General features: G+C 38.2%; 1 protein-coding gene across 6 annotated transcripts in view; it reads left to right on the top strand.

Annotated features, from left to right (window-relative positions):
- The window catches only part of cdk1 (cyclin dependent kinase 1), a 52239-nt gene that overhangs the window by 18276 nt on the left and 8973 nt on the right, over positions 1-24990 (top strand). For 5 of the 6 annotated variants that reach the window (XM_061837361.1, XM_061837359.1, XM_061837360.1 and 2 more), the window contains exons 5-6: positions 2871-3041; positions 24663-24826. In XM_061837361.1, coding sequence (XP_061693345.1) covers positions 2871-3041; positions 24663-24826 — 335 coding nt within the window. Of the gene's footprint in view, positions 1-2870; positions 3042-8376; positions 8474-24662; positions 24827-24990 lie in introns of those variants that run through there. The other variant, XM_061837365.1, reaches the window with a different exon arrangement.

Here is a 24990-nt window from a genome sequence, read left to right as displayed (position 1 = left end):
CACATGCCTGTGTTATATACCTATGTGAATTACTGAGGCATTGTTTGTGTTCTTTTTCCTCAGAATTTAAAAAAAAATAAAAAAAAATAACAATTAATAGCATTGTGCTCGTATTATTTTGGACTGTATTAAAACAAAGATAATGAATTTCTTGTTTTTATGTTATAAAGTATCTAAATTGATACATAAAGCCCATGATTTAAAAGTCCGGCCCTCTTGCTAATAGATTTTCCTCCATGTGGCCCTTGAGCTAGAATCTGTTTGTCACCCCTACTGGACACAACAGCGATGACAAGTAAATCTTTAGTGAAGCCAATCAATGACGTCAATGTTCGGATCTTTGAATTTTGACAAAGCTGATCAGCATAAAATGCAAGTTTTCAATGGTACTGATCTGGGCGATGAGATCGTTGTAAAGTCTAGTAATTAGACACTGCCTTGAGCAGCTTTTGGCCCTGCTGTGATACGACACTGCTTTGGGGATATTGGATGTGCCCATGTTAGCCACAAAACCTGTAAATTCTACTTGTATTTGGGGTTGATGGGTGACAGAATGTCACGATTGTAGCCTCCAACTCCACAAAAACAATATTTTTTCCATGTCCACTGCCCGATAATGCAAGGTCCTTCAATGTATGATACTATGCACTAAAAATATGTTTAACTGTAGCATAAAATACACATCTTGCTCGATGTTTTTACCGAAAAATATGTTCATGAATTCAAATACCCGAAGCTTGATAAATTTTGCTGCCCATTGTAAAAATCCTTGATCCGGATTTTATTTTATTTTTTTAAATATCCGACGCCACACATAGACCGCTTGTATTTGTGGAATCGAATTATCGCTTGCAGCATTGCTTTTTGACGCTGGGGAAAACAAACAAAACTGTTTCAAGAATTCTTCTTTGATTGTTAAGCTAATATCAATCTGTAACAATCAGTTTTGTAGTAATTCAAATGATTCTGGTCACAGTTTACATTATTGCATCAAAATGTTGCAAGCATTTTCCATGCATCAATATATCACATCTATATGTGATGAGAAACATTTATACACAATGTAAGCATGCAGTTCAATAATTAGTTCTGTGGAGTACATTTATTTATAAGCAAGTTATGACCAGCTATTACTCTCAAATCAATGTCAACTTTTTAAACAGATTTCGTTCCTTAAGATCCTTATTTGTGAAAATATATACCGACTTAAACTCCAGTTCCTTTGTGTCAAAATGTTCAGAAAAAAATCAGGGCCTTTGCATAATTTTGAAATGAGACCAAAACGTCAGATATTCAGTCAGGATAGTAAAGCCATTTCTATTTATCAGTTCATGGCCAAATAAAAAAAAAATTCAAATGCTCACCATTCAGTGTTTCCAACATGACGTGTTTTCCTCGCTGGGTCTGATTGCTGCCAGTGCTGGATCAACACTTTCATGGCCAGCTGCTTCATCTGCATTTGAACTTGTGTTCTCTTTAATTGGCTAAAATTGATAACCTTTAACGCCCTTATATAATTTGGATATAAAGAGTAAATTATGTGACTGTTCAGAATCATGTTCATCATGAGAATTATTGGAAAATCCACCGTCCTCAAATTTTCTGTGACGTCACGAATCTTCTTGTGAATTTCCGCTGTCTGCTCTGGTTGTCCCGTGTTTCCCTAACTAGCTTTTTACAGAGACCTTTTGCCTTTTGGTCAGATGCACTGTTTTTTTTTTTTTAAACAGTGTCAGACACAGTGTTCTAAATATAGCTGATAGAAGCTCAGCCAATGGACTTGGTGAACTTTGCATTTCAGAGTTGGCTCATCTAACAATTTTTGAACTTCCAAGTTGTCATTCCTCTTGGAGGATATTATGAAGTAATACTACACTGACTAATATTTAATATTTCATGGCCGTGAAAAAAAATACTAAAATGGATCAAATGGGACCGATAAAATTGCACAGGTTAAAATATTTATTTTTATCAAGATCAATCATCTTAATTTAAGACTGTTGATTGCTTCATTGCCTATCGAGTTTTAACTTTATACATTTTTTTATTATAGTTATTTTGGATTCTCATCCATTTACAAAAACAAAATTATAGCCAGTAGAGTGAGGCAGATGGGGAGAAAATCACTTCCTGATTGGTTAATATTTGAGACAGGACCCGAGTTACTTCTCTTGTTCTGGATTTACGTCCTCTTTGTGTTTTTTAAAAAAACAAAAAAACAAAAAAAAAACATGTAGACTCCGGATATTGTATTTGCTTTTGAATACTTGACGGTCGGTTTACGGGAAACCTAATTATTTTTATAGATGGCCTAGCACACCACATGCACGAATGATGACATACCTCGCTGCCAAAAATAGGTCAATCTGCGGGTTTATGGGATTGAGACGGAAATCACTTCCAGGGCGGGATTTACGAGTGCTTGGACAAGCAAACATGGCGGTTATCAATTTTCCAGTCGCTCGGCCAGTCCGTTTTATCATATTAGTTTAACCTCTCTCTTAAATGTGACATGTCAATGCGATAATTTATCACATTGGTCAAATTTTTGTGCAAATTTGTTTTTCATTTTTTATTTTTTTATTTTAATGCGAGAATATCACGGAAACTCGCCCTGGGATTATCCTTGTTTCCTTTATCTGATTTGACTCAAATTCACCTTCAAAAACAGTAAAAGCAGACGGCAATTTGAACACTTTCCATACCCTTTATCACAGCAAAATTTGAATTTCATAAGATTTTTTTCCTCGTGTACTTTTGATTGTAAAGACATTCAGACCATAAATTATTACTGTGTTGCCCTGTGCTACTATTATTCCATGACATCACGCACTTTTTGATTTTCATATTTTTCTTCTCACCCCTTCTAGAGCTATATCTACCAGATCTTAGAGGGGATATATTTTTGTCATTGTCGACGAGTCCTCCATCGTGACTTGAAGCCCCAGAACCTTTTGATTGACAACAAGGGAGTTATCAAACTGGCAGACTTTGGACTTGCCCGGGCCTTTGGCGTTCCTGTCAGAGTCTACACCCATGAGGTGAGAATGTTAATTTAGGCATCCTTGAGATTAATTCCATAAGGCCACCCACAGAATGGATGACACAAAGTTGAAATAACTGGACAAACTATAATTGGCAAGTGACTAGGGCTGGATGATAATGGTCGTGATTATTTTTTTACATTGTAATCATCATTATTCCTCATGTTAGGGAAATTATTTTTTAATTGCACTTTTTTAACAACCGGTGTAATAGGGAGTCACTCATATTTGAAAAATGCACGGGTGTGGTCAGTCATGCCCGCAGATAAAGTTGTGGGCGTTATTAGGGACGGAATCTCAAGATCTTAAAATAACTTACTGGATTAATATAACATAACTGTAAATGAAAATAAATATATAAATAAACAGGGGGGGGCTGTCGAGCTGCGAAACAAGACGGCAGCATAATATTGAGGCTCCGCTCAACTCCGCATAAAAACATTTAACTACCCGAATAAAAGTGTAAGAGTGACTTTGAAAAATGTCTGAGACCACATCAACGACCAGTGGCAAAAGCTCTGGCCGGACTCGTGGCACGCAAAAGCCAAAATCTCAGCAGCACGGAGAAGAGCACGAGGAGGCCTGTGAAAGGGTGGGAGACATGGCGGCTGTGCTAATGGAGCTAAAAGCCCTCCGCTCTGATTTTGTTTCCAAGTTGGACACCACAAACTGCCATTTGAAAGACATGAACAACTCTATCAACGCTTTGGAGCAAAGCATGGTTGAGGTCAGGAACAACGTAGCCTCCAACACATTGCGTGTAACTGAAGCCGAGGAGCGTATATCATCTCTGGAAGATGATTTGGAGGTGGCTAAAGCGGAGCTAGCTACTGCTGCTAAACGTATCACTCTTTTGGAGACCAAGGCAGATGATTTAGAGAACTGGGGGCGCCGCAAAAACCTTCATCTGTTTGGCCTACATGAAAATGCTGAAATGAATCTGTCCTTGTTGGAGTTTATGGAGCACGAGTTACCAACATGGTTGGAACTCGGCGGTGACAGGAGCTTCATTCTTGAACATATACACCGGACTCTGGCACGGCCAATACCAGGGCAAAGTAGAGCTGTTCTCATTCGATTTCTGAAGTTACAAGACAGGGAATTTGTTCTACACACCGCTAGGCAGCTCAACATTACCCATGAAGAAAACAACCTCCCATTTGCACCAGATTTGTCAGTTGAAACCATGCGCCAACGCAACAAGTTCAACGTGGTAAGAAGGAAGTTTATGGGGAAAGGGCTTTACCATGGATTCCAGATTTACCCCTGCAAGTTTAAAGTCCTACATGAAGGAAGAATACAGCTGTTTGCCACTCCGAAAGAAGCTGAGGACGTTTATCGGATAATCACTTGAACGTTATGGTGAGATTCATGACACACTCTTATGTCAGACCTTTATAAGTTGTACCCCACTACTGGTTTTTGGTTTAGCTTATATAGTTATTGGTCATTGGTTAGTTTGACCTATTACTATTTCTTTTGATTTTATTCATTTTATTTTTGTGGAGGGGGGAAAAAAATAGTAAATTTCGGGTATGCTAGATTTGCTATCGGATTATGTATTTTTTTATTGGCAGGTTAGGTGGATGCCACCATTTATGTTTCTTTCCCTTTTTTGTTTGCTTGAATAGTTTTACCACTCCTCCTTAACGTGGATTGGGGTTAGTCCCCATATCTTTTATTTATTTAGAGTAAGGGATGGGGATGTTTTAATGATTTTTGTTTATAAAGGTTCGTTGTTGATTCGTTTAAGTTGCACAGACATTATGTTAATCCAAGTCAGTGTTTTGATATTGTATTTTGTATGCTTATGGAAAGTACAAGTCATAAAATTGTTGATATAAACATTACAAGTTGGAATGTCAGGGTTCTTAAAAATCTTAATAAATTGAAACAGGTTATTAATAGAATTAAATTATTGAACGCTAAAATAGTACTCCTTCACGAGAGTCATTTGACTGATTCAGAAATCAAAAGGTTAGAAATAGGTGGCCTGGAAATGTACTATATGCATCATACAATAATTATGCACGGGGTGTTTTAATTCTTATTCACTAAACTATACCATTACAAATCACTAATATAATTCAGGATCCAGCAGGGCGGTATGTGATAGTCCAGGGTACTATTTTCTCTCTCGCATTAAATTTGGCATGTATATATGGTCCAAATGAGGACAATCCAAAATTTTTTGAAGACCTTTTTCTCATAATTTCTGCTTCATGTGGGTCAGTTATAATTGGCAGTGACTTTAATTGCACATTAAATCCCGTGTTGGATTGTACTACAGGTTTAGATCCAAGTAAAGCGAAAACAAGGACAATTTTAAAACAATATAGTGTTGATTTAAATTTTGTAGAAATTTGGAGATATTTTAATCCTTCTAAAATGGAATCTTCACGTTATTCAGGCTCCCAGAAATCTTGATCGCGCATTGATTACTTTTTTGTCTCTCAAAACCTTCTGTTAAAGGTTAAAAACTACTGCTATGACAGTATAGCGATAAGCGACCATGCACCAATCTCTATAAATATTCAAATAGACAAACTTTGTTACTGCCCCTGCAATTGGTGATTTAAATCTATATGGCTGCAGAATGAGAACTTTGTTTCCTTCATAAAAAGTCAAATTGATTTATTTTTTTAAATTAATACAGATCAAACGGGAGCCTGTACAAGATGGGAAGCATTCAAAGCTTACATTCGAGGAGAAATTATTAGTTATACAAGTTCTAAATCTAAACAACAAAAAGTAGAGATGTGATTTAGAGAAGCAAATAAAGGAGTTAGAAAATGATTTAGATCAGGTAGATGATCGACCTAAAGAATTGCTATTTTTAAGAAGTAAATATACTAAATTATCTACAGATAAAGTTTATTATGCCTTAAGCAGCGTTATTACGATCAAGGTGTAAAAGCGGGTAAACATTTGGCTTGGAGGATTAGGATATTACAACCAGAACGAGCAATTAATAGCATCAGGACATTTAATGGAGATTTGACTGTTGACCCTCAAGAAATTAATAGTACTTAAAGGGATTTCTATGAACAATTGTATAAATCCGAGATACAACAGACTTCGTTTGAGAGGGATGCATTTCTTAATTCACTTGTATTTCCAGTACTATCAGAGGAGGCAAAGCAAAACTTAGATAACCATCTGACAGAAGAAGAAATATCTGCTGCCATTCAAAGTATTAACACTAATCCTGCTCCTGGGCCCAATGGACTGACTATAGAATTTTATAAAGCATTTAAAAAAACAATTACTAACTCCATTGATGGACATGTATAAAGAATCATATTATAAGGAGACTCTTCCTCTTACATTGAGACTTGTGCTGATTACCCTGATCGTCAAACCTAATAAGCCTTCCATAGAATATTCCTCGTATAGACCAATAAGCTTGATGGGATACGATACAAAAATACTTTGCAAAGCCCTGGCAATACGATTGGATCAGTATATACCTAGTTTAATACATAATGATTAAAACGGTTTTGTTAAACGTCAAGGATTTCACAATATTCGAAGACTTTTTAATATATTACATGAAAAGGCAGAGTGTAAAGATACAGCACTGCTGTCATTGGATGCACGTCAGACCTTTGACAGAATTTAATGGTCATTTTTATTTAATGTTCTACCGCGGTTTGGATTTTCAATAATTTTCTTAAATGGTTAAAAATGTTATATACAAACCATACTGCTCATATTATCACTAACAGTATTTCTTCTAAACCAATTGTTTTAGAAAGATCCACACGCCAGGGATGTCCTCTTTCCCCAATGTTGTTCATTTTAGCCTTAGAACCCCTGGCCATGTCGATTCGTATGGATAGAGGTTTGACGGGCATCCAAATTGGTGATCAAGATGGCAGAATCTCTCTTTATGCTGATGACATCATTCTCTTTTTGACTAATTTATCCACGAGCCTTCCAAATTTATTGGAGCAAATTCAAAAGTTTGGTAGTTTCTCAGGCTATGTGATTAATGATACAAAGTCATCCATTTTATTTTTAAGTACTGAAGAGAGACTTAATCCTGTGGTTAACACTCTTTTTGAACACGAGAGATGGATTTACTTATTTAGGGGTCAAAATTTCCCCTGATGTTAACAATATAGTTCAGGTTAATTATGACCCTTTAATCTTGGAGGTACAACAGTTATTAGACAGGTGGATGATTATGCCAATTTCAATGTTAGGATGTATAAACAGTTAAAATGAGCGTTTTGCCGAAATTTTTACGTTTTTTTTTTTTCAAACCATACCTCTTCCATTACCTGACATCTTTTTCACTAGACTCAACAGAATGCTCCTGAATTTTATTTGGTAGAATAAGAAAGCCAGATTAAGACTATGGTTGCTTTATGGTTGCTTTATATGCCTTATGAAACTGGAGGGTTACAATTTCCAAACTCTAAATGGTATGACTGGTCTGCTCAACTACGCTCAGCTATGTATTATTTTTCAACATCACCATCACCCTCTTGGGTAAAAATAGAGAAAGCAACAGTACCACACCTTCTATTATTATTAAGTATTATTTATATTCTGCTCAGAATAGAGTATTAAAACGGCAGACCAAGAATCAATTTTTGAAAAACACTATAGATATCTGGTTTAAATCACACAAAAATATAGGGCACACTCCTTTACTTTCACCCTTTTCTCCCATATGGGGTAATGCGACTTTTAAAGCTGGAAGAGCAGATGGGGGTTTTAAATTATGGGCAAATAATGGTATAAAATAAATAGGTGACCTTTATGTAAATGGTAAAATGCTTACATTCATTCAAATATGTAAAAAATTTGTGCATTTTTTTCAAATATCTGCAGTTAAGACACTTTATGTCACCACAAATCAAAAACATAATGTTTGAACCCCCTTTGTCCAGTTTAGAAGATCTTGTCCAGTCAGGTTTGCATGCATGTAAGCAGATATCTATGTTCTAGAAATCTCTAGTCTCACATGATACAGAATCAAGTAAAAATAAATTTGAGGCATGGAAACTAGATATTAAAGAAAATATTGAAGTAATTGATTGGAAACATGCATGCCTTAAAGCACAAAAACAAACAATAAATACTAGAATGAGGCTATTACAATAAAAATAACTGATGAGGACTTATGTGACTCCTGTTAAACTTCATCAGTGGACCCCTGACATTCCAGAAACGTGTAGTAAGTGCTCTAATGACAAGAGTAATTTATATAATTGTTCATGGGATTGTTGGAAAGTCAAAGATTAATGGAAATCTATTGTTCAGACAATTTCTATAATGGTTGGAATTCAGGTTCCTCATTGCGCAACACTGTGTATTTTAGGTATATATCCCAAGGATTTTGCTGTTAATGAAAAGAAGGCCACGCTTATAGACTTTGGTCTCCTGCAGGCCAGGAGAACAATTGCATTATTTTGGAAAAAAGTGGATGTTCCTCCAATAAAAGTATGAATGTTGGAAATGGCATCTTGTGTTTCACTGGAAAGACTCACAAATATTACGAGAGGAAGAGCTCAGGAATTTGAGGACATATGGAGACCCTTAGAGTTTTTGAATTATTTGTGATTTGTGTGCTTTTTTTTTTTAACACTATTATGTCTGTGCATACTGTTTTTTTCTTTTTGTTTTTGTATACTGTTATTGTGTTTTTTTGTAAAATTATATATGAAATATCTAATAAATATAGTTTTAAAAAAATAAAATAAATACATAATAAAAAAAATCAAACTCAGAGATGATAATTTCCAATTTCAACTATTAGTAGAAAATGATAAACGGTATTTAAGATTTTTCATCAATAAAATTTTTTGATCTGACAAACTATCTGAAGAAAGGTTAATTTCACTGGCCTGTCAAAGAATAAACATGGAATACCCGCAATGTATTGAAGATGCTGAAAGTTTAGTTCAACATAGTCGGCGTTAGTGGCAACAAGCTAGCGATACATTGTAACAAACATTCCTGTCGGCAATCGTGATGTATTGTTCTGAGGTGCGGGGGAGTACGCATCACGGGACTGCAGTAAATAGGAGGCCGGCTTGCTAGAACACACGTTTATGTGGGTACGCTTGTCGTATTGGCCACACCTGACTCAAGCGACGAGGTGGATGATAGTCTAACGTCTTTTTTGGGGGGAGGGGGGAAGGGGGGCATGCCATCACACTACCTCTCGATCGACTCAATGAGCACCCCCTGGTGTTACTTTCGACTTGCATTTCCTTTTTCCGGGTGAATACCGGTTGTTTTGGAGTAGGCTTGTTTAGTTCACGTTTATGAAACTCATGTCAACACTAAACAAAATAAGTGACATCTTTGAATATTTATTTTTTTCTACTTGTAAAAAAGCTCTGGTCTGAAGCCAAAGTAGAAAGTACAGGATGAGATGGTGTCTGTTAAAATCCCTCCTTGGTACAGCCTGATCGAGGATGAAAGCACAGACAATACAGTGCACAAAAAGCTAATTATGTATTATAAATACAGGAGGCAACATAACATTAACCTTTAAACTGTTTGGGAGCATCATTTAGCTTTCAACATGCATTGCTAAAGATATTCTGCAAACAATAATTCAGTTTTACACCAAGAAAACAGATGGGGATATCATTGTAGGTTAAAGATAAATAAATGAAACAAAGCTGCAAGCGACCTTTCAAATTTATAGTTCATAGTTGGTTTGGTTTAGTCACTCACTCACATTTGACACGCGCGACCGCGCCCCTTTGCGCTCTCAAACCTTGTACAGTCAAGCACGAAAAATCACGCGCATTAAATTTATGAGTAGAAAAAAATCAATGTCGCTTATTTTGTGTAGTCTTGACATTCATTTACGTGTTTATTTCATAAACGTTGTTCACTAAACAAGCCTGCTCCTAAACGATCAGTCTTCACCCGGAAACAGGAAATGCAAGTTAACAGTACTGAGCATGTCCGGAAGTGATGCCACAAGCACATGTTCAGAGCTTCTTCACGTACTGCTAGCGCATTTACGTTGAAAGTCGTCAACATCATGAGCCATGTCAAAGAAAATTCAGTTACACCATGGGTGCTCAATGCGTTGATTACACCCCCCCCCCCCCCCCCCCCCGCTAACTATAATACGTATGAGATTGTGATTTACTTTGACTTGATCTAAGTTCTAACGGTCATTTTCCCTGTGGTACGCCTTGTCTGGAAAATGAAAACGTTTCCCCTCTACACATGCTTTAGGAAGTTATAGATCTTCTGCTAGTTTTCGTTAATGGATTGACGATATCAATACCGCCGTAAATTACGCTAGATTATAACAATAGAACACGATTGCCGACAGGAATGTTTGTTACAATGTATCGCGAGCACGTTGCCACTAACATTGATTGTTGAACTAAACTTTCAGCATTTTCAAAAAATTGCAGGCAATGTTCCCTCTCAGCTGCGCAACTGCGCGCTTGTTGCCACTAATGCCGATTATGTTGAACTAAACTTTCAGCATTTTCAAAACATATAATGGTTTGTGTTTATTCCTTGACAGGCCAGTGCATTTAACTTTTCTTCAGATAGTTTGTCAGATCAAGAATGTTTTTAATGAAAAAATTTAAATACCGTTTTATATATATAAAACTATATCTTCTACTAAAATCAGTTGGAATTGGAAATTAACATTTGAAGTTTATTTTTTTTTCTGTTTTAGTTATGTATTTATTTTATTTTAAATTTACAATTATGTTATAGTAATAAGTAAGTAAGTTATTTTAAAGTCTTGAGATTCCATCCCTAATGACACGTGTGAGCATGCCTGACCACACCCGTACATTTTTCAAATGTGAATGACTGTCTGTCGTGTATGGTTACAAACTGCAAAGTACCCAAAAGTTGTTTCTCTCTCCAAACCAGCTGAAAAGCTGAAGTCAAGGCAGCCACTAACACTATTGTAAATACAGTGGTACTTCTACTTCTGAAATTATTCCATTTCAGAAGTGGTTTCGCAATGTGAATTTTTTTCGCATTTTACATGTAAATAGTGTAATCTGTTCTAAGTCCCCCGATCTCCGCCTTCATAACCAAAAATAGGCATTCAAAGTACAGGGGAAAAAAAAAAAGTTTGCCGTTGGGTCACAATGCGAAGAGAATGGTGAGTGACAAGCAAAAGGCTTACTAGGTGACAAAGGAGGAGGCAAAATTTGATAGCCCAAGAATAAACATAATGTACGCTCGCACACAACTTAATTCCATGAAAGTTTCTTGGAGCCCATGGTGAAGAAAGATGAATAAACTTTCAAGAAATACGAACACAAAGGTTGTACTTTTCCGTTGCTAGCGTGATACTGTGACAGTCAATTGTCCAAAGGAATCAAAAAGCATCATGGGTAAAGATTGACGTCCCGCCTACACAATGTGATGCCAGGAAGATGCTACAGTGATAGCCGAATGGCGAGCAGCTCTATCGCGCCACACAAACCAAGATATAAGATGTTTATCATGGGTATAAATTGACGTCCCTCCTAGCCAATAGGATGCCAGTAAGATGCTGTGCCGAGAGCATATGGGAGAGCAGCTCTATTGCGCCACACAAACCAAGATAGTATGTTTACGTTTGGTGGAATTTGGGGAATCCATCGCCTATTTTCTCCTTTCGAATCCTGGATTTCTTTCTAACTACAGACTATTTTTCCGAAGAGGCATTTCGTAACCTGAATTTTTTTCGTTACTAGAGACGTTCATGAGTAGAGGTATCACTGTTGTGACTTCGAGCATGCTGTGACATGCTACCTCTCGACCGATGTGCTGAGAGGTCCCACTTCATACCAGCGTCATATGATATTCAATCACTCACATTTGAAAAATGTACGGGTGTGGTCAGTCATGCTCGCAGATATAAAGTTACGGGTGTGGTCCACCAATCATGTCAGCAGATAAAGTTGCGGGTGTGATTAGGAATGGAATCTCAAGACCTTAAAATAACTTACTAGATTAATATAACATTATAAATAAAAAAAAAAACAAATACATAACTATAATTGAAAACAAAAATTTCAAACTCAGAAATGATCATTTCCAATTTCAACTATTAGTAGAACATGATATAAAATGGTATTTATAATTTTTCATCAATAAAAATTCTTGATCTGATAAATTTTATCTGAAGAAAAGTTAAATGCACGTGCCTGTTAAGGAATAAACATGGTCTATACCCACAATCAATGTTCCCTCTAATTTGTGACGTGTCCGAGCAAACACACTAAGCCCCCCCCCTCGACTGCTATGCGCACACATTTGCACTGTGTCGAACAGTGTCATCCATTGAAGTTACATGGCCCATTAAAAGGTTCAGATTACATTTCCATCAGAATATTAAGAACAAGTTTTTGTTTTTGCTATCTTATATGAAAATGTCAAAAAAAAATTACATTGCAAATACGTAAAAAGCCAACTATTAACTATAAATTTGAAATGGTTCCTACTTTATCTTTTTTTTTTTTTAACCCACAATATCATCACTGTCTGTTTTTCTTGGTGTAAAACTGAATTATTGCTTGCAGAATATCTTTCGCAATGCGTGTTGAAAGCTGAATAATGCTCCCAAACAGTTTTAGGGTTAAAGTTATGTTTCCTCCTATATTTAAAATACAGAATTAGCTTTTTGTGCATTGTATCATCTGTGCTTTCATCTTTGATCAGGCTGTGCCCAGGTGAAATTTTACCATTATACACCATCTCATCAGGTACTTTCTACTTTGGCTTCAGACCAGACATTTTTACTCAAAAAAGAGAAAATCTCATCCAGTTTCACCACTTTTTCTTCTATTATTCACATACCCCAATGTTTATAATTGAGTGTAGCCCTTTAAAATGGAGGGGGGTGGTGTCAGGTAAAGTAGGAAGTAGCGTGTGTGTGGCCCGGTGTGGCTGAAGAGCAGCTCTTTGTGAGAGGCAGTGTGCTGCCGTGTTTGAAAAAACAAAAAAAAAAATCAGGTCAGGCTGTAGTTCACTGTGGTTAATTTGTTTTCCTCTGCTCTGTGTGTGTGACTGGTGCGCAAATGTGCATTTGTGCAGCTGAGAGGGAACATTGCCTGCAATTTTTTGAAAATGCTGAAAGTTTAGTTCAACAATCAATGTTAGTGGCAACGTGCTCGCGATACATTGTAACAAACATTCCTGTCGGCAGTCGTGATGTATTGTTATAATCTAGTGTAATTTACGGCGGTATCTATCGTCAATCCATTAATGAAAACTAGCAGTAGATGATCTATATCTTCCTCATGCATGTAGAGAGGAAAGGTTTTCAATTTGAAGATAACGCGTACCGTGGGGGAAAATGACCGTTCGCATTTAGATATATGGACAGACTAGTCTGTTAGAACGTAGATCAAGTCAAAGTAAATCACAATCTCATACTTATTATAGATACTGACAAATTACCTGTTATATCCCTAAATGTTTTCAGTGTAGCTGAATTTCCTCTGACATGGCTCATGACGTTGATGGCTTTCAACATAAATGAGCTCGCTGTACATGAAAAAGCTCTCAACATGCGCTTTTGGGATAATTCAGGGCTCTGGCTAGCCTTTTTTCATCAGACTTTTTTTCTTTTTTTTTTTTTAGCTATAATATATTTTCATTAGCAACTTTCATTGCCAAAAAATGGGAATGACATGCCGGTCAAACTGCGGTCTACTATCATGACTAATACTCTTTCTTGTTCTTCAGGTTACATGCATATAAATAACTTTCAGACGTAAATGTGATTCAAGGAATTATATTTTTACTAATAACTGACTCTAATACACTAAGAATGACGTCATAAAAATAAAGTTTCTCAATCCTCTTCTGTACTTCTTAGTGTAGAAAATATCACTGTTCAACACAAAGTTTTTGCATGATTCCTGCCATAAAGATTCTCCTCTTTTTACTGCTCATCCATCGACGGAAACTTTTCTCAAAATCAAACAATTCTTCTTCAGCGAATCCTTTGTAAAATTCTCAAGGATACTTGGCGAGATGTTTGAGACACTCATGAGTGGAAGACCTCCATTCATTAATCACTTGAATGCGTAACCAATATTGTTGTGAAATATCATGAGATTTAACCTTCTATTAATCAACTTATTTTGATCAATATTTTACTCAAGATATTTAATGTTATTCATTTCAGTAAAACATCCGCATGTTTTTTAAATCATTGATAAAATTAGACATTTGACTTACATTGACATTTTCTCTCTTGCTTCTCACACAGTGCAGGCATTTTTTTCCTTGCTCTGCTTGCTTTGCCTCAGATTTTTTTGTTGCTCAAAAGCTTTTTTTATTCCCCCCCTCTAAAAAAAGAAAGAAATAGAACCCATGACTCCTGGATACTTTTAAACCTTTGGGACTGTATTTTTGTTTTTTGTGAATAGTCAGTTTCATCATTACGTGAGCGTGGCTTGCTAATTAGCACAAGCTTGGTGTTAGCAATAAAACTAGCTGTCAAGATCCATCCCTTGTCTACTGAGGACTATCATGGACAACTGTAGAGGATGTCAATTCTGGAATCGAAAATTTACCGTCTTGAAGTCTATCTGGATATAAATGCCAAATTGGGTAATGAAAACCACTCTACCAATGTCTCAAACTGGTGAGCAGAAGTGTGCTAACAGCCACATAGATCAACAACGAGGACAGATGTTGACTGAAAACAACAATGGATTTTCCATTATTTTCCATTTCCAAAAGTTATGACAGCAAATTGTAACCCGAGATAAATATTTTTTAACAAATAGTTTGTCATGAGAACACACACTGGCATAGTAATTGACTGGAACACTGAAGAAAGAAATGTATTTGATGGCAATCTTTGTCTTGCCAACATTTACTTGTGTTTGTTATATGTTACATGTTTGCTCAATGACTGAGGGTCTTCTAAGTGTGTTTTGCAGATTTTCTCACATTTTCTTGACCGGAAGTTGTGGATGAATGCCTGGATGGATACTTTATTCATCCTGCAGGGAAATTAGAGTTAGCAGCTTCATAGCGAAGTTTAAAACTTTTCCACATATGGTTTTCTTAGGATGAATGAAATGGTTTGTTTGCACGGTGGGAGGAGGGGGTGGCAAAGAACGCAGGGGCAAGAGTGTATTGTTGCCGTGACATTTGTGAAAGGCCAACTCGCCTTTATGTGCATATGCGCAGTGTCATATTGCAGAAAAGGCCAGGTCTGAGCAACTTTCAGTCAATCGAGACAATTCTATCAACTTATTGGCACACCTGAATCAAGTAACAGGATGGATGATAGGCTGATTATTTTTTTGTTTTTCCTTTTTTTTCTTTTTTTTTTGGGGGGGGTGGGTCACACAATCAATCAAGACTGCTTTCGATCGCGATCGATGCATTGAGCACCCCTGGTCAAAACACCGTTTTAGTGTCTAGTATAGCGATATGACGATATGTTACAGTGACGAAAATAGGTAGTTGAACACCCTGCTGTGTTGCAAGTTCTCCCACTTAGAAATCATGAAGGGGGTCTGATATTTTCATCGTAGGTGCATGTCCACTGTGAGAGATATCTAAAAAGAAAAATCCAGAAATCACAATGCATGATTTTTAAACGATTTGTGTGATACAGATGCAAATAAGTATTTGAATACCTGTCTATCAGCTTTTTTTTTTCCAGAAGTTTGCCACTGACCATTTGGATGATACACAGGAGTTGTGAGAGAGAGTTTTGTGGTCAGATGAGACCAAAATGGAACTTTTTGGTCATAATTCCACTAACCGTGTTTGAACGAAGACGAATGATGAACACCATCCCTATTGTGAAGCATGGGGGTGGGAGCATCATGCTTTGGGGATATTTTTCTGCACATGGGACAGAACAACTGCGCTGTGTTAAGGAGAGGATGACCGCGGCCATGTATTGTGAGATTTTGGGGAACAACCTTTTTCACTCAGTCAGAACATTGAAGATGGGTCGTGGCTGGGTCTTTCAACATGACAATGACCCAAAGCACACAGCCAGGAAAACCAAGGAGTGGCTCCGTAAGAAGCATATCAAGGTTCTGGTGTGGGCTAGCCAGTCTCCAGACCTAAACCCAACAGAAAATCTTTGGAGGGAGCTGAATCTCTGTGTTTCTCAACGACAGCCCAGAAACCTGTCTGATCTAGAGAAGATCAGTATGTAGGAGTGGGCCAAAATACCTCCTGCAGTGTGTACAAACCTGGTGAACAGCTACAGGAAACGTTTGATCTCTGTAATTGCAAATAAAGGCTACAGTACCAAATATTAACATTGATTTTTCTCAGGTGTTCAAATACTTATTTTTAGCTGTATCACACAAATAAAACGTTAAAAAAAATCATACATTGTGATTTCTGGATTTCTCTTTTTCGATTATTTCTCTCACAGTGGACATGCACCTATGATGAAAATTTCAGAGCCCTTCTAAGTGGGAGAACTTGGAATATAGCAGCGTGTTCAAATACTTATTTTCTTCACTGCATGTTCAAAGTAAAAAAAAATCCCAGACTCCTTTTAAGAGGATTGTAAAAAGAAAAATACATTCATGGATATTGGTCTCCTTTCATTGAAATTTGCCAGTTTGAGCTAAAAATATGGAGATTTACATGAAGCTGAAAGATCCAACAAATTTTTCCTTTGGGGGCGGCAGAGTTTCCAATGCCATACTGCTTCGTACTCCTTCAGTGCTTGCTGCCAGATCCATTCCACACATCCACAATAAAAACATGTATTTTCTGATCATTCTGGCCCGAGGTTTCTTCTGTGATCTTGGGACCTGCTTTGGAAAAGTCACAGAAGTTGTCCAGACCAGAAAAAACACATCAGCGGCTCCTGCTGAGAAGTAATTGCTCTTTTACTTCATTACAATGATCTACTTTTAGCAGTTATTGCTAATCAACTTTCTTTTGCCAGACTGCGACCTTGACCTCTAGGCATTGTTTTTGCCAGTCCATTTAAAAGCTAGTGGGGTTTTAAGTCTAGTTTACCAGTCAAACAACAGTCACATTACCTCACACATCTCCTATAGAGCTCGTTGACCTACGTCATCAAATCATGTTACTGGCCGGAAGTGCCACTCAAACAAACCATTCTTCAATGCAAAGTCGGTTGGAGACGACGCGAAAATACATTTTATAGCATGACGCCCGGAGTTTTGTCCGATACCGTTAAACATTCAGAAGGTGATAATAAACGAAGTTACGTAGAAAAATGAGAGACCCTTGGCATAAGTACCCATATTTAATGCCGAAGTCGATGTTTTCGCCAATAAGAAATTGGACTATTAACCAGCTTCCGCTTGTCTTGGACAACTGGATTTACACATGTATCTGAGTATGTCGTCGATGTACACGTAAGAGTTTGAAAGCGAAGAAACATAATCATTCCTGGATCTGTTCTCAATCAAGAATAAACAGTGATAGAACCATTCAGATGTTTTCAATACAATTACCAATATTTAAATAAATGACCCCTGGTTTTACACAAACTCATTCATTAACTATGATTGGGGGAGAAAAAAAAGACAGCAAGTTGGCTCCTCTGACTACGAAGCGTGTTTGGGCCACATCTTAAACCTCAGTAAACCTCTCCGTGATGGGCATTTTTTTTTTTTTTTTAAATATGCATTGTTCTCAAATTAGTCCTGTGCGTATTTTTAAAAAAGGAAATAAACCGCTGGAATAGGCTTCAGCCTCTGTACACAGAAGCGTTTTGCGGCCGCACGTTGAACATCAGTAAACCTCTGTCTGACCGATGATTTTTTTTTTTTTTTTAATCTTTTTATTTATTTATTTATTTATTTTTAAAATACGCATTGGACTCATTTGAGAACAATGCATATTAGAAAAAGAAAAAAGTCTTTTGGGGAGAGGTTTACCGAAGATTAATGTGTGACTGCAACACGCTTCGTGTACGTTGGAGATAGCCCCTTAGTTTTTTTTTTTTAACACATTGTTCTCAAATGAGCCAACTTGGCATGATAAATACTTCTTAGGAATTTGAGATTGAGAAGAAGTCCTACCAGACGTGAAGTAATCGCTATGCAGTCGTGTGAATTTGATTAGGCAACATCCTCCGGTTCAATGTCCCCCACACTGTCGAGCAGCTCTTTTTGACCGGCAATATGGCGCTGTGAAAATGGTGACGTCGCGTGCATGAGCTCTATTGGATTTCCCGGGTATGGTATGAACACTAGATAAGCCAGTCCGAGTGATTATCGTGCCTACGTGGTAGCTGTTTAAATTTAGACTAAAAAAAACAACTGTGTTCATATATTGCAGTATTTGTCTGGCACTATCTGCAGAAATGTGGATATTTGTGCGTGTGTGTCTGTGCATGAATATATATATATATATATATATACACACACACACACACTCAGTAGTGAGTCGGTTCTCGACCACAATCCGTTCTCGGCCGCTCGAGAAATGAAAGTTCGAAATCCGAAGCACGTTTTCCCATTACAATTAATGGAAAATGAAATAATGCGTTCCAAGCCTGTTTTTTTTTAAGCTTTTTTTTTTTTTTTGCTTTTCCTGATAATAAACTGCATAGTAGAAATACATGTATTGTTCAAATACTTTATATAACTAAACTATTTAAGAAATATATATTTTTTACCTAAAATGTATGCTTTCGTAGTAGACTATCCTGGGGTGGGAGTACATTGCCGTATCTGTAGCAACTCGGCCCCCAGCCTTGCAGAATAACTTTTAACAAGCAATAATGAAGGTGGGTGGGGTGGGGGACAAAGACACATTTTTATTTGCACAGAAAGTAACATGTACAAAAAAATTTAACTTGTACTAGAGGTGTAGGGTTAATGGACCAAAAGTAAATAGCAATGCAAAACAATCAGTTTCTTTTGGCTTGTCCCGTTAAGGGTCCCCACAGCGTGACATCTCAGATGAACGGTCATATTTGTTTTGCATAGTTTATACGCCGGATGCTCTTCCTGACGGAACACCTCTTGAAGATTGGAGACCCTAGTGGGATACAAACTAACGATCCCTGGTTTACCAAACCAATGCTCTAACCACTGAGATATGGGGCCTCCAAATGGATCCATTGGCCAGGAATCAACCCCAGGTCAACTGTTTGGAAGGCAGCCATGCTAACTACTATATCACCAATGCTGTAAATGTAAAACAATCAACTGTTTAAAATGTTTTACGCGCGGGTGACTCGCCCATTTTTCACAAAGAACAAATTTTTCGCTTGTTTCTGCTGTCTTTTAAGCACTTTTCTCAAGTGGCTCATAACATTAAAATTTTGCAGTGCTCTGCAGCATTCAACTTTATTTAGGTGATTAAGTTTGACAAAATTATTGGATGTCGTTCCATTTGGCGCAGATAGCTTTTATATCGGCACTTGAGACTTCCTTCCTGCCTTCAGCCTCATCAGATGACATCTCCAACGTCTTCTGCTCCTCCTGAAGGTGCATGAGTTCTTCAGGAGTTAGCTCGACGCGGTGCTCCTCCAGCAGGTCCTCAACATCATCGGTGTCCAGCTCCAAACCAAGATTTTGGCCCATTGTCACGAATTCATGGATGAGTTGACAATCCTGTGGAGACCACATGTCGTCACCAGCAGCTGTTGAAGGGACTGCAACAGCTGCAAGACCTTTGATGTTGCGCTCAGTAACACATTCAGGCCACAATTTCTTCCATGCAGAGTTCATGGTCCTCTGTGTAACTTTGCTCCAAGCTTTGTCGATGATGGTGATGCATTGGTAAATGTTGAAATGATTTTTCTAAAAATCACAAAGGGTTAGCTGAGTGTCACTCATCACCTTGAAACATTATTGGAACAAACATTTTGTATACAATTTCTTGAAATTGGCAATGACTTGCTGGTCCATGGGCTAAATCAAGGGCGTCGTGTTGGGAAGAAGAAACTTTACTTTGATTAATTCAAATTCATATAAGTCGTCCTCCAAACCTGGAGCGTGTACAGGCGCATTGTCAATAGCAGAAGGCAACATAATGGCGAGTTTTTCTCCTCCAAGTAGGCTTTCACGGTTGGGGTAAACACCTCATGCACCCACTCGGTACAAAATTGCTGGGTCAGCCAAGCCCAGGAGTTGGGCCTACACATAGGCAATATATGCTTCATAATGTTATTCTGCTTGAATGCATGGAGATTCTCAGAATGGTACACTCGCAGCGGCTTGATCTTGCAATCACCGCTAGCATTACCACGTGAAAGAAGCGTAAACATGTCCTTCATAGACTTCGACTTTTCCTGCTGCATGATGTGGGTCCTTTGTGGCATTTTCTTCCAGAATAGGCCCGTTTCGTCAGAGTTGAAAACTTGTTGGGGAAGGTAGTCCTCGGCCTTGACGAAACGCGCAAACTCTGCTTTGAACTTTTCTGCGGCTGCCTGGTCCAAACTTGCAGCCTCTCCATGGCGAACAACGGAGTGTATTCCATTTCTTTTGCGGAATTTTTCGAACTATTCTTGACTTGCTTTGAATTCAAAGCCCTCAGGAACTAGAATAGGGTCTTTTTTTTTTTTTTTAAACCTGTGTACACATTTCAAGCTTTGGCGCAAATCCCTTCCTCGCCAACACTATCCCCAACTAACTGCTGCTCGTTTATGAAAATAAGAAGCAACTTTAAACTTCCAAGATCTGTGGCCTCTGCTTGCTCAACACGGTTGCTCCTTTAGCAACATCACTTGCTTTGAAGGTATCCTTGTGTTTCAGAATGGTGCTGATCATCAATTTCGCCATGCCCTATTCCCTCAAAAGCTCAGAAAATCGCACACCAGATTTGTATTTGGCTATCAATTCCTTCTTAAAGTTGACAATTTAACGCACCACTTTCCTTTTTTCAGCACCAGCAGTTCAATTTGGCTTCTTTGGAGCTATGATTGGAGATTAATCTTACTCGATAGGAAGAAAAAAAAGTCACTAACGGGACACGTCCGCATGCAGAGGCTGCGTTATACACAAAGAGCTTCGTGTGTCTTTTCACGTGAAATGAGTCACATGACTTTTGTTTATGACACCTACTGAATGGCACACCACACTACAACTCTCATTTTTTAGTAATCTTTTTGTGAATATTGGCTTGGTTATAAGGGTCTTACGGCCTTTTCATCATGGTATTTCATTGTGTGGCTTATGGTTGTAAGAACGGCCAGAAAAAGGGGTCTTCAGGTATTATTTACCATTTGCTGGGCATTCAGTTAATTTACTGTGGAATCCTCTGCACTTTTTACATATCCTTACGGAGGTCTTTGGGCTATCAATATGCCTACTAGCACCCACAGTGAAACTTTGCTTTTCAGGTTTGCAGTGGATAACGTGAACCTCCTGGCTGTTGCTCGTCATAGCCTTTTGCTCCACTTTTGCCAACTCGTGGGTGCAGCCTGTGTCGATTTGCTTTTTTTTTTTTTTCTCTCTCTCTCTCGAGTGTGCGCTCCGGCCTCTGCCCGAATAACTTTTCGCCCACACTTTGTTACTTTGAGTTTGTAACGAAAAGTATGCGGTCTCTGATCACCTCATCGCTGTTTGTGTAGTTAGTTTTTAACCAACAGCTTGAGTTCTGTCACAAAGTGCTCACATGACTCAGTTACCCTGCGCCTTCTCGTGTATTGGGCAATACGGAATTTGCTTTCGGAGTGAGATTGTCAGAGAAATTTTTGTAATAAGTTTTTAGCAACTTATCTTGTCTCTGGTCAGTGTCCACGTATTGCTGACATCCAGTCCTTTATCGCCGATCTACAGGAGGAGGAAACTGCACTTTTCCTCTTAAGCTTAAAGCGGTCCCGTGAACATGAGTTTGGCATGTTGCTTGAATCTCTGCCATGCATCTGGTAAATTGGATAAGTTGGAACACTGAACGCCTCATCGTTGTCTTTGTATTTTTTTTTTCCCGTGAGTATTTTTTTTCGTGAGTCTGTTATACTACAATCTCTCTGACATGTTATGATCTTGCTGTTGTGTTATTGAATAACATAGACATGAGTCCAACTGTACTTTTTAACATGGGTGATATTTATTTTGGCGCCCCCCCCGACAACCTCAAGCTCACTTCCTTATCGTCTTGTCTCGTCGCGCCCCGCTGACGTTGACAGTCACAATCACACCACACTTGCTATATACGAGAAGTACTAAAGATCACTCTAATAATGAGATGATACTCTCAAGTTTCACGTGGCTTCTGTCTTTATTCCTCACGCCAGCACAAGTGCCTCTGGTTACTTTCAAGGTTGGACTTTCAAGATAAAAGATCAAACAATAACCGGAACTAAAAAATTAAAGTATACACTTATCGCTTCCTAGCCATCACATGTAGACACGATCTTGCCGTCCAAAATGGCGTTGTAAACAAAATCACGTAGTTGGTGTGACATCAAGGAAAAGTATCAACTGGTTGCTTTGTGCGCGTTACGTTGTTTCCAGGTTTTTCATTGTGGGTCAGCTGGTCGGGGCGTTTGAGAACCAACTTTTGTTTGAAAACAGAAGCAAAAAAAAAGTGACTGTTGCCAGCGACTCCTGTGCTAGAGTAGTGGCAGGGTTCGCACGCGGCCCTAAAAGTCCCTAAAAAAACCCTAAATTTTTGAAGGTGCATTTCGGGGATCCTAAAAGTCCTTAAAATCCGCGGAAACCCGTCAAGCCCCAAAAACGGCCTTAAATAAAAAAAAATCAAAGGGAGGACCTCTACCGCCAAAATTATCCCTAAAAAAATTAATCTATTTAATTTAATTGAAAAAATAGCGCAATGTGGAGTACCGGAACCAGAAGAAATGATTGGACATTTTAACTGATTTCAAAAGTCCGATTAAGGTTTCGGTTTTAAAAAAAAAAAAAAAAACGAAAACCGGTTATAACCGGTTGCGATCCCTAATGCGCACCTACAGTTATCCAGCCAGAAGTCAGGCTTTATGAACGTAGTTCAATATACGAAGACAGACTCGTTAAAGGCAGAGATCGTGTGGACTTTAAAAGTCATCTGCAGCCATTACAGTTACAAATCTTGTGAAAATAATTCGAAAGTGTTTGCAGTCATGTTCCCAGACAGTGACATTGCTAAAAACTACCACTGTGGGGAAAGGATAACTTCGTACCTGGCTACATTTGGGATCGCTTCCCACTTTTCATCTCTACTGCCTCAAAGCCAAAAAACCCAGAATAGAGACTGACGTATCAACGCTTATTGAGAAGGCTGACAGGCTGTGTGAGGAGGCAGAAGAAAAGAGGAATCTTAGGTTTATCACAGAGGCCAATGCACTCAGAGGCAGAGCAAAGGACAAGAGAGCCACTTTGGCACCTCTGCAGCAACAAATAGAGGTGGCACTGGGTAGGCTCAAGGAGCTCGAGTAGGGGTGCTGAAACAGACATCAGTAGAAGACATTTGTGTATATAGATGCAATTGTAGTTAGAATCTGTTTTTCTGTATACTGTTATGTGAAGACGTTGACAATGGTCATATCAATGAGAACTTCCACAAGGGAGCGACAGGTGATCACTGTCACAGGTACTGAGATACTGGAACGTTTGATGAACCAAGAACGGTTGATGGCACCATTGGGTGAGTCTTTTTTCCTTACTCTTGATTTCCCACGATGGCCCTAAATTTTTCGTGTCGGCCAAAAAAAATTTCCGTGTCAGCCCTAAATTTTTCATGTCAGCCCCTAAGAATGCCCCTAAAAAGCCCTTAAATATTTTTGGTCAGACTGAGTATGAACCCTGAGTGAGTGGGGGTTAAATGTGCTGATTTTATGTAAACAGGCACCACATACGCGCACACACACCACCAAACACCAACCTGTTGAGAAGGGTATGCACGCGGTGTGGAGTCTCCCCCACATTTCTCATCCTTATGCATCCTCTCTGCTGACGTGAGATTCATTTTTAAATTATGGATGAGTCATGGGTGAAAATTGCATTATTATGCAAGAGTGTATTTGCAAATGTAGACATTTGCTCATATTAACTATTCGCAAGTTGTGAGCTGTGGCACCATTTTTACACATCCAGTACATGAGGCAAAGTTTGGAGGTGAATCCACATTGTACGCACATACTGTATTGTTGCACCAAACCTCAGTCCAAATGTGTGCTGAACCGTGGAGAAGGACCAATGATGATCTGTTGTCTGTCTTGTGCTTTTTTTTTTTTTTTTTTTGTGTGTGTTCTTGTTACCCACCATCCTGATGGATGAATTAAAAGAAAGTGGAAATACGGTGCTTTGCATGAACAGTTTATCCAATAGGTCATGTAATATGTACCCTATTTTGACAATATGTTAAATCCTCTCATTTAAGTGTTTTGAGAAGATTATTGACAATTATGAATTTTCAGGGGCGCTACCATTTTCGCGAGTTGCACGACCCATGTGCGGTGGATGTGAGTTGTATCGTGCCGCAACAAAGGCTCGATTAGATGGGACACCATTTATGCCCAGCGCCTATATCTCGTATTTATCCTCATCTGATGATTACCTTGTGGTATTTATGAAGTCAAAATAAAAAAAATATAAAATATACACTGCTTTTAATTTGAGTATGCATTTCAGCAGTGCATGCAAAAGGGAGTAATAACTTATGTTCAGTTTTGCCATTTTGGACTCGTGTTTAGCGAGACATTTTATCAGGTGACCACTGAGAAAAATGAAATCCATGTCTTTCCAGGTTGTAACCCTTTGGTATCGAGCTCCTGAGGTTCTCTTGGGCTCGCCCCGATATTCTACTCCTGTTGATATTTGGAGCGCTGGCACCATCTTTGCTGAACTCGCTACCAAGAAGCCACTGTTCCAAGGAGATTCTGAAATAGACCAATTATTCAGAATCTTCAGGTATTGTTTTTGTTTTTGAAATTCAAAGCACCACGCAGAAGAATTGTAATTTTTCTAAACTGGATGATTAAATTGTCCATGAATTCATTATCCGAGCCACTTATTCTCACAAGTCACGTAAGTGCTCAGGCCTAGCCCAGCTAAGAATTGTAATTTAAACTCCT

The sequence above is a fragment of the Syngnathoides biaculeatus genome, chromosome 12, assembly GCF_019802595.1.
Source record: "Syngnathoides biaculeatus isolate LvHL_M chromosome 12, ASM1980259v1, whole genome shotgun sequence".
Lineage (NCBI taxonomy): Eukaryota > Metazoa > Chordata > Actinopteri > Syngnathiformes > Syngnathidae > Syngnathoides > Syngnathoides biaculeatus.
Note: the sequence above shows the minus strand (reverse complement) of the source record. Positions and strands in the feature narration are given on the sequence as shown.